Raw genomic sequence first — 16,753 nt, 5'->3', positions numbered from 1 at the left:
CCCAGGACTTGGTGTTTATGTCAAGGGCCTTCATGTCCCTCTTCACAACATCTTTAAATCTCAGAAATGGGCGTCCTGTTGTTCTCTTCCCAGATGAGAGTTCTCCGTAAAGGATATCCTTTGGGATTCTCCCATCCTCCATACGGCACACATGGCCAAGCCAGCGCAGGCGACGTTGTCGGAGCATGGTATACATGCTGGGAAGGCCGGCTCGAGTCAAGACTTTGACGTTGGAGATATTGAACATTGTGTTTAATGTATGGAAACACACATACTGAGCCATCACACGGCAGAACAGCAGTATACAACAGAATACAAACCCATAAGGTTTGGGTACCTTTTATATTAAACATGAAAACAAAATAAATAAAAAAATATTTTAACAGAAAAGTTCTACAAAAGTTCCACTGGTAATAGTAGATGGTTAACAAACTATGAACAACTGATCTGTAAAGTATGAGTTGCTATATTAGTTAAGTGTTAGTTATTAGCTTATGTATGTTATTGGGAAATTATTCTAACGTTGCAACTATTCCTCATGTACTAACTGCTAATAAATGAAAAATAGTTGCAATTTTAGAATAACGTCCCAATAACGTATACAAACTATTAACTGATACTTAACAAGTCTTTAGTAAGTAATTTACTAACAGCTTAACAAGTCATTTACAACTTGTTAACTAACAGCTTGTAAGTTATCTATAAGGCACAGTTATAAATAATTAAACTTTTATTAAACGAGTCATTCATAACTCATTAACTAACAGTTTACTAATGATCTATTAACTAGTAATAACGGATAGTTATTCTAAAGTGTTACCCAATCATTGTGAACCTGATTTCATAAAAAACACTTTCTCTTTCTACACAAATGACGTGTCTGTTGCACATGCTTCAAACTTCAAACTACCGGCATGGCTGGGCATGAGGAAAGTAGTATGCCTGAGACTTTACTGATTGATCACTAGATGATGTTTATTTATTAACTAATTTCGAGGGGAGCGCGTGCTTGTGATTGAATATGGCTGGTTGAGCAATAGCCAATACACGATCCACCAATTCATAACACCATAAATAACCAGAGTTTCTTGACTCAGTATCTTCATTTTGAAGAATCCCCCCTTCCACCTCTACTCCTCCTCCTTACTTTCTTAACAGGGTGACAAGGGTGCCCAGTGGTTAGCACTGTTGCCTCACAGCAAGAACGTCACTGGTTCAAGTCCTTACCAAGCCAGCCGACGTTTATGTGTCAAGTTTACATGTTCTCCCTATGCTTGCGTGGGTTTCCACCAGGTTCCCCATTTTCCTCCCACAGTCCAAAGACATAGGTGAATTGGCTAAACCAAATTGGCACTAAAGACGAGTCAGCAGTATATTTTCATAGCAATTCATAATTTGCCATTTATAAGTTCTCGTTCTTAAGATCTACTCGAGCTCAGGGTTCTCTCCCAGGACAATCATCAGCTACAGGTGAACTCTTGAATCAGCTGTAAAATGACTGTGTTTGAACAGAACATTGTTCCTTAATCTTAGAGGCCTGAAAGTAGACATCATGAAAACATGAAGGCATGTTTTATGGTTGAAAAACCAATATGTAATCATGGTCTTAAAACATGGACATAAATGAATCGCATGAACTTAAAGGACTGTCTAATTTGAACAATTTATAACTTCCCTAAATATGGCAAAAACACTGTGTGGCCTCAACTCCAGTGTCAGCCCCTCTACAATACATTCTAGTTTTATGGTACTGGCCTACGAAAAACAGGACAGAGAGAAAGAGACTCCACATCCTCAGCACTATGGTTATACTTCCATCTGGTTATCTTCCAAAGCAACCTGGGTGGCCACCCAAAGTACTTGACATCTTGATGCACTTCAGCAGTTTTACATATACACAACCTTTGTAGAAAAATAAATGTGTCATTCGTCACCACATATGCTGATTTGGGAGGGGGAGAGGGGAGGCTTTTGGCCCTGGCTCCTGTTCTCAGAGTCTTTAGCAGTGTTTTCTCTCTCTCCCTCTTTTTCCCATACACTTCCTCCCTCTACAAAGAGTTGAAACAGACTGCACACCCTTATTTATCTGTTTAATGGAGGAAGACAGAGAGGTAAACTGTATGTATACAGTATCTGATTTGTTGGTCTATTCACATTTCCGTGTGTGTGTGTGTGTGTGTGTGTATGTGCGTGTGGCTTGCGTTTGCTCTCTGTTTGCATATCTGCCCTCATCTAATCTGTTATGGCTGTGCTGATAGGAAGAAGGTTTGGTCTGGCGGCCAGCTTTTGCATACCATTCCATCTGATGGAATGCATCATGCAGCGAATGTTGCAACACTATAGAGCAGCTATTGGATGTTTGCTCCTGATGTCATTCATGTTTGCGAGAAAATACAAACCTTATGATGGCTTAGAGCTGTTCAGGTCTTTCAGGGACTCCTCCCCGATGCCATCTGTTTTTTCCCCCTTACATTTTAGAGGCCTTAATGTTTGTCTTTTCATTGAATGTAGGCTGCCACCAAGAAAAACAAACTGATTATGTGAGCATTGCCTTCAACAGGCCTTGCTTTCCATTGCATCCTGTAAAAGTGTGTGTTCTGCTGGTGAGGTGAGGTGTGAGTGTCAGTCATGTCTAGACCGTGCTCAGACCGTGGATACACCCCACCCTCCCCCCAAAGACAGACAGACACACATAAACACCAAACACATCTTGGCAAGCTGTGTTGACGTAAAATAAGGTGCTTGCCAAAGGACTGAGGGGAAGAAACAGGTCATAAAATCATTAATTTACAGCTACAGATTTTCAGGCTTTGTTTGGGGCATGCGTCCACTGGTGCGTTTACATTTGAGCTTAACAAATTTAATAGGGAAAAGGGTTTTTCCGAATTTTAGCAGAGATCAAGAAGAAGAATGATCAATGGACATAAAATGTCCATGTTAGTGACTACCTAATGAAAAAAACTGCATCAAGGTGGAATCCGTGCTTGCATTAAGGCGAGTTTGTTTCAGTTGTAATCAATAAAAAATTTATATTTACATAATATAAAACATTAAATATGTTATTATGTTTTTAGAATTTATATATTACACTTTGAGTGTGATTTTTTAACGAATATTTAAAGCCTTTTATGATAGTAAAATCTTTGGGACATAAAGAAAGAAACTGGTTTCTGAATGAACCCAAGATAAAGAAATGAACCAATGTGTTTTTTTAATAAGATCGCCATGCAGGATAAGAAATATTTTGTTATTTTAGACTGACACACTGACCCTCATTCGATCTGTAAAAAATTGTTGCATTCCACATTTTAACAGTCATAACTTAAATATTTTTCAAATAAAACCATATGGTATCTGAATAAAGAGCGAATTTTAGATAAAAAAAGTTTTGAATATTATCATGTTTTTACTTAATTTAAGTTTTGGTTAACAAAGATCAATTCTTTTCAATCTTGTCAATGTGTCAAAAGAGTGTGAAAAAAGGTTAAATATATGTTGGAAAAGTTTACTGATGCTTAAATAACTTCATAGATAGTTTAACACAAGCCTTTTTGATGTCCAAAGGTGCTCCAAACATACCTGGTTCAAAATAACAAATATAAAATATGGATAACACTTATTTTGATGGTCTCTATTGCACATTTTGTTGACTAAAAGTTGCTTTGCAGCTACATGCCAATTACTTCTCATTTGAGTATTAGTAGATTGTCTGCTTAATATGTGCTAGTACTTCTTTTACATTTAACTGACTATAAAAAACTTTGCAAGTACTTGTCAACTTACACTAACCCCGACCACAGTCTACTTAAAATCTGTTGAAAATAAGTTGGCATGTAGATGCAATGTAACTTAAATTCAACAAAAAAATGTGTTAAAGGCACCATTAAAATAAGTTGCTACCAAAATATGTAACAAAAGTTTTCTCTGGGTCTAAAACACTCTCACAATGTTGTTCCTTTACTAAAAGCCCTGCAATTTTACATTTCAATTATGAGGGATTTCTGAGGTAAATTAGTTCAACTGGGAATGTGTCAGTAATCGTGATGGTACGTTATTGAATTTATTGGTTACCTGGTACGTGTCCACGGCAAGTGTAGTAGAACTCTTGGCAGTAGTCATGGCATAAGCGGGGTAGGTCTTGTTCTCTATGTGGTGCTTTTTCAAGTTTAGGTGAATGGAACAGCATCTGAGCATTTGGTGAGCAATGGGCACACTTAATCTCCTCCAGCAGTCTAGAACACTCCGTGTTATTAGTCGAGAAAGTCTGTGGAGTGAAAACAAAGAGAAAAGGTTAGAACTGTGCTTCTAATTCAACGGCTGATCCCAAATTTACTCATGCTACAAAGTTGTTCCTATACGATGACAAACTAGGTGGTTTGACACACATTTTTGGAATGTTTTCTCCTTAATTGGATGCAATTCACATTCTAAACATCTTTCTTAACAAACACCACACATCCATGTGGACTTGATTTCTCCTGATTTGTTTATTTGAGCTTACAAACAGCTAAGCCAAAATTGCACCTCACATGGCAGCTGAACCCAAGCTGGATCGAACGGACCGAAATGAGGATACTCGAATTGTTTCTTAAGTCACCAAACAAAAGTAAACAGTAGATTAGGGCCGAGAAAATGAGCAGGCTTATTTATGTAACAAATTAGCTGTAATAAAACAACAATGTAATCTGCTGCCTTCCCCAGACGTACGCCTGTGCTGCAGCAGTCTGGTAAACCTCCCTCTCTCTGTGTGAGGTCCATGTGTAAACACCAATTTACAGATAGACGGGCACATCATTCCCGTGCTGGTATCAACAAATTAGCAGTCTGTCCAAGTCAATTAGACCAGCACGCCCAGCAGACAGCATATAGACGGCCCACTACTACATAGTAAACCATTTGGACAGATTTCTTTGATTTTGATTCTCCAGATTCTTTTGAGTGAATCAAAACCACCTTTGTGCCTGGGAGATAAAACTGTCTCCAAAAGAAAAAAAGAAACAAAAATCAGAGATAAAAAAGAAGCACTGACACCTCCATATGAACCAGCAAGTAAATTTTCAAGCTCTCTTCGCTTTCAGTCTTGTGGTGATCGTTGTGTTACCCTGGTTTGTGAGTGGCAACTCTCCTGCTTTAAATTGCCCATTGATTTAGTGAGCCATGGACTGGCACATGGTCCACGGAGAGAAGCATTTGTGTGCTCTCAACCATGCACTCTTCCCATATGTTGCTGGGATAGGCTCCAATGTTGCCATCACCCTTACCAGCAACAAGAGAACCTTTGTTTTTTGTTTTGTTTTTTTTTTTTCAAATGTTTTCAAAAGTTGTTCAAAGCTGCTTAAAATCACACCATGGTCTACATCACTGGCCATACGTAAGTTCTTTTAAACATGCCAGTGCAAACAAAAGACATAAAGTACATGAGCATACTGTAGATCCAACTGTCCATTATGCCTGATTTTCGGAAGGCTATAACAGATTTATTAAACCAATTCACATCAAGAATGATAATGACAAGTATTCTAATCATATGGGAATAGTTACGTCATAACTTTATTGATAACAACACCAAACAAGGATATTACTGGAATCTTTCACTAGTAACTGATGAACGATGAAAATGCAGACAACCACTCAGAGTCCATTGAAGCTTACTAAACAGAACATTATCATCCATTTATCCAGTTATTATTTGTGGAGTGAAAGGGCGTTATGAATAGTGTTCAGCATGAAAATTGTAATATGTGTGAAGCTGAGCAGATGTTGGGATTATGCATCACAGCACACAATATCCTTTGTCACTGAAAGTGACAGAACAAACGTAAACACAAAGACTCATTTGAAAACAATTGCTTGTCATTAAGCGACAAACAATGAGGGCAGCTACATCCTCACAAATTCTCACTGAGGTGATTGATGATCGAGGACTTAATACAACCATACAATCCAATAAACAGATGATTTAACGAATGAATCACCTGACGTGATTCATAGTTCAAATACCCACCCATTCAAATAAAACCACAACTAAGCTAACTACCCCTCAAAACCTGTAAGCTTGTCTTAAACAGCTTAAGTGAAACCATTTGAGTCCTCTGGGAATTGGTTTAAGTAAGTTTGGGGTGGGAGCAGGACAAATACTCCCTCAAAGGCATTAACTAACACTTGGACAGAGCCTATGACGGGGGGAGAATGATGTTCTTCAGCTTCACCCATTAGTGAAACCAACAAACACAATGGTGTTGTTGTTATTCTTTTGCCAAAAGCAAAAAGACTCCGTGTGTGGGCAGTGTAGTGGGGAGGAGGAGATGTCGACTCTTTTTTTGTGTGTTCCATTCAGCCTCACTCTTATTTGCATGACTTGAGCAAATTAAATGATGCAATATGGCTTTTTGTCACAAAACGACGAGCGATGCCACCCAGCCGCGTATGTCGATTTACGGAGGTTGTTTACATGAGAAAAGGGAGATTTCTCGGCATAGAATGTGTTCATTGATAAAACTATTGAGATGAATCTTCTCACGTCTGTAGAAAGCCTCAGAAAGGTGCGATTCATTACCGATCAAGGGGCATTTGTTTCCCATCTGTTTTATGTAAATCCTATCCATCACTGCGAGAAGCACATGCTGTCAGCGAAACACCAGCGTGCGTGAAAAGTTGTGCAAAATAACAAATCTGTATGCACACACAAACATTTAACCGCATATATGTAGCTATTTAAAGCCGTTCATATGTCGGAAACGCGACATTGTTGCAGCAGACTATTGAAATAAACCGAATTCATTCATACGCCTCGTGTTCGCGAACGAGGAGCTTGTGAGAATGGAGAAACACCACGCGTTCTTACCTCACTCCGAGTTGTTTTCAATCGTTTTCCTGTGTAAACATTAGCGCGGCGGACATTGCGGACGGTCTCCGTGTTTATACGCGTCTCGTGCCACGTTTTTTAAGACGCCGTGTCAAGTTAAACAAGTACAACTTTAGAAAAGTCTCCAGACTCGCGCGTTTGCTGCGCATTGCTGTTTTGAGTGCAAGAGTCATTTCTACTGTGTGTGCATCCACATGTTCTTTACATGATTTCCCATTTGTTGCCAACAGCTTAAACGTCAATGCATTACCCCGTTACCATAAAACACACACAAACACGAGAATCATTAGAAGCTGCAGGAAGCCCGAACATACCCGAGCATCTTTCCGATGCAGTATCTGATACGGAGCCCTCCTGGACGGACAGCAGGACACGCGAGGATAGAGCCTGTGACAAACCTCCCCTCCACCGCTTCCCTCGAGTGACAGTTTTCTCTCCTTCTTCTTCAGGCGTCTCGGCAGACTTCCATCGTAACATCTCCTCCTCCTTGGACTTAATTCTCCTTTCTCGCCAAATTTCGCATCACCACATTCCCAAAAATTGGCCGCGATGGCTAACAAGAGCACAAATTTCAAATGCTTCATTTTTGCAGGGATGAAAGCAAACGCGAAACACGCGGCTGCTCAGAAATAAACAGGACTGCTGAATGACAGCCCCACGCGTCCTGAAAGTTCTTACAGAATAACCAATTTAGATAAAGCAACTACTCGCTAAATAGGTGTTTACAAAAAAAGAAGAAAGAAATTACGATAATAAATTAATACAATGTCTGGTTAAGACGTTATTAAAATGGAAAAAACATGATATTGCATATTAATGCGATTTTTAAAAGAAAAAAATATATATAGAAAAAAAAGAAAAGTGATCAGATTATATGTAGAAATCGCAGTACGTCTCCTTGACCAAAAGTTAAATCCCGATGTGCACAGAAGTTGACAGTTGTGATCAAAAGTTCACTAAGTTGTGTTGCATGCTCCTCAGTGCACTCACATGTTTCTCTTTGCTCTTTCCACCTTCTTTTTAACCAGCGCGCGAGAAGGGGAACGCGCACGATGACGTCTGTTCAGTCAGGGTACGCGCATCACAGTGAAGGTAAAGAAATGTATACACTAAAACTTGTAAAGTAATTTTACGGGAAATACTGCTAATTTTCCACAGTATAAGTTTGTTACCGTTATATTCACCGATTTATTATTTTATTTCCTTATTTCTATTATTATTGATGTTTATTGCATTATTTAATGTTTATGGTAGTGACTTGTCTTTGTTTTGGACTGTGCTCTGCGCTGTTATTATTTCTGACCAGAGTTGCTGGACGGACAAGTCATTACGAGGCTTTCCACACAGCCACCTGTACTATCTCAAACACATTTTAATGAAATGCAGAGACTTTAACAATGAGTCGTTATGCCTAAATATGTTTAAACGTTAAAACATTTACATCAGATAAGTGGATTATTAAAAATTACATGTTAGCATTTTACTAAAACCTTTTTTACACTTTAATCTCAGAGTACACTGTTTCATTATAACTAGTAAATAAAACAAAAATATAAAACAAAGTGATTATAATATAAATACACAACATAGAAAATAATAAAAATATTTAACTAATATAAATTATGCAAAATATAGTCACCAAGTGCACAATTTAATGCAGCTTGTGAGATTTTTTTTTCTCTGTGTAACTACAGATACATGTTTTTAAAATGAATATTATACCCCAAAATTAAAATTACTGTCATTTCAAATCTGTATGACATTTTTTTTCCTCTGGGAAATTAAAAAACAAAAACAAATAATATTTGAAGAGTTACCATTGACGTCCAGTCTACTGGGGGGAAGAAAGGAGACAATATGAGGGTGTTCATTTCTTCCATTCTCCAATTGTGCTTGTAATTTACAGCACAAATAATGTTTTAAGTATAGGATTTACATCCTTTACAACTTCATAAAACACACTGCTGTGCTCTTTGTAAATTTAGATACGGCATTTAATACCAAACACCCTAATTAAAATAAAAGATGAGATCATGTAAATCAGTATCTCTCCAATATATGATCTCTCCTGTGTTGTTTATTTATGCGCTTGCATAATTATTTCTGTTAGATGCTAACATCCAGCTACTCTGTTGGTGATCAGGGGCTATAGCAGGACAGTTTGTTGACACTCTTACGTTAACAGAGTTGTGAGCATGTCTGGCATTCTTGCTCTTCAGAGGGTTTCTGATAAGACTGAGCCAAACGCAGGACAAGTCCTCTTTTCTTCTCATCTATAGAGAGATCGTCAGATTGCAGGTCCAGAGGGGAATGTCCTCTCTGAACAGACCTCAGTTGCATTAGTTGCAATCAGTCGCAGTACCGCACCTGTTCATCCTTGGGGGTCCAGCACTGACCAGAACACTGGCTGATTATCAGCAGAGATCAGGAGTTGCAGGAATCCACAGTGATTGGATTGTTGGGTAATTATGGAAATGGCCCTGAGCATTGAACAGCCTGCCACCATATCCAGCCAGGCCTGTTTTGCATTCAGCCTATTTGGTCTGTTCTGTTACACTGTAAAAGTGACAATCATTCACATACAGTAGGGTGCAGAGGCGAAGCAGAGGTCCTTGAGATAAGTCTGGGTCCAGCTTTGCCACATTGGCGAATGACATGAAAACATGTGCGATACAGCTGTGGTTGTGGAATACATCTGCTCGGGGAGATATAACCCTTTGCATTCTGCAGAAGCTCTAATATTATTCTACTGGAATTTTCTCATCCTCCTAATGCACTGATATTATGGCTTTTAACCAATTCTATGTTAGGAGGAAATGTATATTCACACACATCCGAGAGTAATAAACTGTTTCCAAATTTTTTTGGTGACTTAATAACAATTTATGAGCTTGAAAATGATGCATTAAGCTCTCGTTTTCTGCACTGCTATTTTGACAAACATGCTATTACAACACCATCAGTAATATTCAAGCTTTCTATTAGACATTCTGAGAAAATTGTAACCCTTGTTGCCATTTCAACAAACAACAGATGGCAAAATGAGTTTTTGTTATGAGAAAACTCTTAAAGTCTCAATTTCAAGCGAAACCGCAAATTCACATATGCTCTGATTTAGTACCAAGGACATTAACAACAATATGCACTATCCTTTTGGTTTTCTACGAGAAGTTATGCTTTAACCAGAACCTAATATAGAGTCGTCAATTGAGGTCGGAGATGGCAGGATATTTCTTGCTTTGTCATTTGGGAAAGTCCCTGGGTTAGATCTGTTGTCTCATTCAGCAATAACAAGGCTCAGCTTTGGCCCAATAGCCCTTGACGAAAAATACTCTCCACCAACGGGTGGATAGTCCCTGACCACAGAGTCCCGTAACACCCTTGAAATCACATATCAGAGGTGGCAAACCACACTTGGGTAAATATCTTAAGAGGCACAAGAAAAGGTGACAATGTCCTGTCGGCACCCATTTGTTAATGTTGTGCCTGTCTGTGTATTACACCACCCTCTAAAGCCTTTATGCCCAGCACAGTTTAATAGTGGGGAGAAAACTGTTAAATTTTCCCTTCAGTCACATGGTTGACGTTGACCATTTCAATTTTTATACAGTTTATACAGTTTTTAAAATGGCGAACCAAGAGAGAGGACATAGAAGAAAGCCTTGTGGAGTTATTGCAACAGAACCCTTGCCTGTATATGTCACAACTGGACTACCGTGACGGACTATAAAGATAAATGTTTGTGATCGATAGCCAAGACACTTCTTGTCTTGGCGAGTGAGTACTGGAATTACCATGTAAACTAACAAATCACTTATTATGTTCTCCAGCAGACAATGAATCTTCTTATCTACAGTTTTCATTCAGAATACACACACAGACAAATACACACAGACCTATATGGGAACACTGCCATTTATGAGTTATGAGAAACACTTAATAGACAATGAAAGAAACATTTGTATGTTGTATTCAGCTTCTTAATGACAGCATGCATGCTGTAAGCATTATTAAATGATAGATCATGAAGCAACTTGGGGTGGGTCAAAATTTTGATATGCCGATATATTGTGATGTTTCTGGCCGCAATATCCCTTAATTGTACTACGGTTTTATATTTATATATTTTATTTTAATTTTTGGAAGTAAAAGCTAAAGTATATTGGTATTTACTATTAGTTCCTGATAGTTACTGATAATACTGTTGTAGAATTCACAGAATTAGTAGAATTCATCATTGAGTTCTAAATACTACATATACATACATACATACATATATACATACATACATACATACATATAAGGTAAAGAAAAAACAATTATATAGTGAAATTCACAATTATTCACGCTGGGTTTATCTTTTTCCCCAATTTATGTTTAATAGAGAGAAGTTTTTGACATTTCTGAACATAACAGTTTTAATAACTCATCTCTAATAACTGGTTTATTTTATATTTGCCATAATGACAGTAAATAATATTTGACTAGATATTTTTTAAGACACTTCTATAGGGCTTAAAGTGACATGTGATGGCTTAACTAGGTTAATTAGGCTAACTAGCCTGGTTAGGGTAAATAGGCAAAATATTGTATGATGATGGTTTGTTCTGTAGACAAACGGGGGAAAAAAGGTTAAAGGGGCTAATAATTAATAATTTTGACCTTAAAATAAAAAAAAATGAAAACTGCTTTTTTTCTTTCCGAAATAAAACAAATAAGACTTTCTCCAGAAGAAAAAAAAATATTATTAGACATACTGTGAAAATTTCCTTGCTCATATAAACATTATTTGGGAAATATTAAAAAACGAAAAAAACATTCAATGGGGGACTAATAATTCTGACTTCAACTGTAAATATTATGTCTCATTTGTTTTGCTATCAGTTTTATTGATTAGTAAGACAGAACTAACTTTTATAGTTGCTTTGATTTAATAATAATAAAAAAGCTTAGATGTACTGTAGCTAAGCTACTTAGCTTTTAGTTTACAGTAGCTTGCAACATTTCCCAGGGGGTAGCTTTTATTGTAGTTAAGCTACATTTTAAGTAAAGTAATTAATAGCTTAGCTCACTACATTCTCCAAGTAGCTTGCCCAACACTGAATATCGAGGATAAAATATCGTGATAATATCGTATCATGAGTTAACCTGTGATTCCCACCCTGAGAAACAATGTGTGGCTTGTTTTTTGCCCACAACATAAGTTTTTAATTACACAAAACTGCATAATCTGACACAGTGACTGTAGTAACTGACAATATAAATTATGTAATTTGATTGGAGCTTAAGCTTTAACATTTCAGAGATTTTAAAATGTGGTTAGACTGCTGGTTTTTCCGTTAATGCTGTCCCATCATGCCAATTTTTGTTAACACATAATGCATATAAAATACAAGTTTTTTCTATGCCTTTTTTTGGAAATTTGTGCTCATCTTGGCATTTACTTTAAGCAATTTTAACCAGTATTACAAAATGGACATAAAATAGGTAGGTAGGTAAATGGATGGATGGATGGATGGATGGATAGATAGATTCTTTTTATTTTACAGTCTCTCACAAGGGGATCGTCATAGTTGTTAAACCATTTGAAAAACCTAACTTTAACCTATTTTTTTTTTTTTGCTAATTGTCTAAGATTTCATGTACAGGCTTTCATATTCAGAGAGAATGGAATGTGTTCATGATGTTCTCAGTAGTTGTGACATGGCTAATGAGGTCCGGCCATCTGTTTATGAACATTCTGGAGAGAAAGAACGGGAGAGAGAGGGATTCAGTAGCTCTTTCCAGCAATGGGTGCAGGCCCTGGTTTCCACTTCAATGACTCTAAACACATAAGGATGTTTTAAGTGCGGTGACTTAGACAGAGCGCCAGCTCCCAGTGCGAGAGTGTGAGTGAGTGAGTGACTGAGTCATTGGTTGCTCCGAGCCACTGGGCCGCCTGCCCAGGATCAACAACCTTTAAATCATTGGCCTTTGCCATTGGACCACACGAAGTTTCCTTCATTCCCGTCTTTTACTCTGCTTCAGTGTGACTACCTGCCTCTGTTCCTATTGCTCAGTTTTTTCTTGAGCTTAGTCACAACCCCCTACTTTACCATTTTATCTTTCACTTTAGCATCTATGCATGTCAGCTATGTCCTTCATTTCTCTTTAATTTGTTTGCTTTTTCTGTATTCAAGGTGCATTTCAAGTTAAGATAAGTTACAATGAAAGTGTAATGGCCTAATTTTGTTTATCGCAACAAATAATAAATTCCCATTCTGCATCATTGTCCAAAAAAATAAATAAAATAAAATAATAATAATAAAAGAAGCAGAAACCACTTTATATGCGTAACATTCCATAATATCAAACAATATCCAGTTTTATACAATATAAACCCCAAATGCTTGCTAAAATGATTCCATACAGTACAATTAAGGTCAGTATAAACCCAGTGTTCTTGACAAAATTGACTTTCTATTTAAGGACAACAAAGGTGAAATATTCTTTAAAATATTCTTTAAAAAATTCTTTAAAATATTTCCTTTGTGTTTTGCAGTTGGAATAAAGTCAATCAGGGAAGTAAAAACAACTGCACGAGTAACCTAGCAAAGGAATACATCCAGGGAATGTCATCATGATAAGGTAAACACCAAAACGGTGATAAAAATGGCTTAAGCTGTTTGACAGCCCAAATAATACAAGTTTTAAAAGAAGATTTAATGTCAGTGTCTTTAAAAAATAAGCCTCAAACCTTTGTCTACCAAAAAGAATGTTTTACACACTGCAGCTATATTTGTCATCTGTTCACTTTTTAGTTATTATTCTTGATTTGTGCACACTCAGTACAGTAAGTCATGTAAATAACAATGACATTTACCAAAGAATCTGAATGCAAGTGTTAACAAACACATTTACAAATAATAATAATAATAATAATAATAATAATAATAATAATAATAATAATAATGTATGAAACTAAACATCTGATTGTTAACGACAAAAGTGTATCATGTGGTTCTTCTGTTTGTGCACTGCAAGAAAAGTATTACCAGATTTAGCTTGAAAAAAAAAACTAACAAACAAACAAACACATGAGAATAAACCTAGACCCAAACACATAATTTTGGAAATACACCACATACCAAAATATTACAGCCTGCATCTGTCTACTTTTTATTAAGCATCGTTGAACTTAAACGATCCAGTTTATAAAGTTAATAATCACTGCTAATAAAAAGTGGTGCTTTGCATAAACAAAACAAGACATCTGTCCACAGTCATTTAGTTAAAATAGCTGATCATGATGAGTTGCTGTAATATATCTTTGGTCAAAAAGAGTGGAGACCAAATTTGTGAGACACCAGAGTAATGCGGTGATAATTCATTCCCATATTTAAATGCAATTACCGCCCTAAAAACTTTACACATGAGCCAAAGTCAAGTAACCAATGTGTTTCTGAATGTAACCCCACAATGGGTTGAAATTATTTTAAATGGTAATCTGCATCACCATAAATGCTGTGGATTAAGCTTAAGTTGTTCTGAACCAAAAGTACTCCTTTAATCTTTATTTCTTTCTGAGAGACCATCTACAGAAAGCCTCACCCTTGAGTAACTAAAGTCCATGAGCACGCTGTTCAAGCCTTAATAGACTGTCCATTGAAAAGAAAGTTAGGATGCTGGATTAGCTCAATAACTGTTAACATGACACTTGATTCCTCAGTGTACCTCTGTTTCATGTTAAAGCCAAAGAGTGATACTGCTTTTAGTAGCAAAACGGTAGATGTTGCTCTAGGGAAGGAAGCAGATCAATGTGGTGGGATTCGGTTCCTTACAGAGCACACAGTTCTATCAAGAACACAGATTAGCCATCGTTATGGCAAAACCAGGCCTCTCTATAGCTTGACCCAAAGCTGTTCCCTGACCTGAGCGCAATCCTGGTTTTTCATCATAGAGGCATTCATTTACCACACACACACTCCAGACACCACTACCACCCCATCACACGCAAACTCACACATGCCTTTCATCATCCATGACCATCTCTTTCTGATTCGTCCGCAGACCGAAAGGAACCTGCACTGCTTTCTATGAGGTCTAGCGGATTGGATAATGTCAAATAAACCACATCATTTATGTCCATTTTATGCTTGGCTTCCCAAATTTCATTCTGATCACACAAAGCTTCCCATCCTGAAAGGTTAGCATAGGGTTAGCACACAGATGGATTTTCTTTTTCTCTTTCTTTTTTCCCCCTGTCCCAAGGCTAATTATTTGTAAACGGTTCCAGTAGGGGCCAACGGCACTACCCAAAGTAGACCCGTAGATTTGCCTCCCATATGTCAGTCCAAATTGCAGTAGGGGCTTCGTTCTGATTTTGCATCTCGGGCTTTACAGCAAATGAGTTGAAAGGGAGGAATGGCCCATGAGCATGTTGTGCTGTGTGCAGCAGCATTGATGGTGGTCCTTCAACATGATCCCACCAGTGCCCCACGCTTGGCCCATCTGTTCAGACTCGGCCTACTCAAATCTCTATCAGACTTCTACTGTTTTATGAAACCCAGATTGGCAGGACACTACACCAGTGCTGACCATAATCTACCACTGTGTGCTTGTGACAAATGAGCAAGTGGCACACAATCAATGTGGGAGTCCACACCACAGCTCTTCAGATCTAAGAAAAGTCAAATGTGCACTGCGATCCATTTTAAATTGTCTTTTTTTCTCTCTTTCTTTCTTTTATGGAACAAAAAATTCTGTGAAGTATCTGTTGTCTATGTTGTTAAGCCCACAATCACCGCAACTTTTTCCATCATATTTGTTGAAACACTTCTCAAAATATAAATGTATATAGGCAGCGAAGCAGTGGCGCAGTGGGTAGCGCTGTCACCTCACAGCAAGAAGGTCGCTGGTTTGAGCCTCGGCTGGGTCAGTTGGCATATCTGTGTAGAGTTTGCATGTTCTCCCAGTGTTCATCTGGGTTTTCTCTTGGTGCTCCTGTTTCCCCCACAGACCAAAGACATGTGGTATAGGTGAATCGGGTAAGTTAAAGCTATGATTGTGAAACGTTAAAGCTGGCCGTCGACGACGCTGACGTGCACCTCTTAAAAATGTAGTGATGTTTTGTAAACAAATTTCAGGGGGAGCATGCGCAGAAGTTTCAGTATCGAATACGTCATTGACAATTATCCCATCATCAAATCAGTTCTTGAACAACCCCTATATATACCAAAGCTGTCTTACCTGCAGCATCTCACGACTTTAGCATCCCTCCACCACCCCGTCACCTCACCTCTTGCATTGCATTCCTAAGGGGAGCGTTCTGGGGCCGGGCTAGATGCTTCGCTCGAATCTCAACTCTTCTTTTTTTTTCTTGATAGGGTAATAACTCGAGTTGGGGTGTCTCCTCGAGCTCAGAGCCCTCCCCCCGGACAGCACGACCAAATATGCTTTATACTTAAACGAATGCAAGTGTGAAATCATGAACGTAGTAGCGACACGTAGCGCAAGCTCTGTGATTGGTCTGCTTGGTAGCTCTGACAAGTATGGGCGGAAGTGAGAGCCATGTGAGCACGATGCAGCGAGTGTTCACAAGTGTGGAGTCTCGTGAAGGAGCTCAGGGTGGAAACTGTTGTATTGTGTTTACCTTATGATTAAAGTTGTTGCACGTCTGCCAGTTCCTCGTCTCCCGAGAGCTTGAGCCACTTGTAAATTAAGATAGCGTTCAGAAAAAAACATAACACCAGCTGTGGCAACCCCTGATTAATAAAAGAATTAAGCCAAAAATAAAATGAATAAATACATACAATATATCATTTTTGTTATTTAATTCAGTGGAATTTTAGATTATTTAAATCTAGTAATTCATGGAAAGAAAACTTCTAGGCAAGAATTAACCAGTGT

The 16,753-nt window shown here is 37.9% G+C and overlaps 2 protein-coding genes across 5 annotated transcripts in view; one reads left to right on the top strand and one right to left on the bottom strand.

The window, feature by feature from the left end:
* The window catches only part of znf827 (zinc finger protein 827), a 789,732-nt gene that overhangs the window by 359,732 nt on the left and 413,247 nt on the right, over window positions 1-16,753 (top strand). The gene's annotated exons all lie outside the window — the stretch shown is intronic.
* hhip (hedgehog interacting protein) overlaps window positions 1-16,753 on the bottom strand; it is a 220,362-nt gene that overhangs the window by 38,118 nt on the left and 165,491 nt on the right. For 2 of the 4 annotated variants that reach the window (XM_087235223.1, XM_087235224.1), the window contains one exon: window positions 4,072-4,264. In XM_087235223.1, the coding sequence (XP_087091349.1) occupies window positions 4,072-4,264 (193 nt within the window). 4 annotated transcript variants of the gene reach the window in all.

Source organism: Danio rerio, chromosome 1 (assembly GCF_052040795.2).
Source record: "Danio rerio strain M-AB ecotype USA chromosome 1, GRCz13ab, whole genome shotgun sequence".
Lineage (NCBI taxonomy): Eukaryota > Metazoa > Chordata > Actinopteri > Cypriniformes > Danionidae > Danio > Danio rerio.
This window is presented reverse-complemented; position numbering and strand designations above follow the sequence as displayed.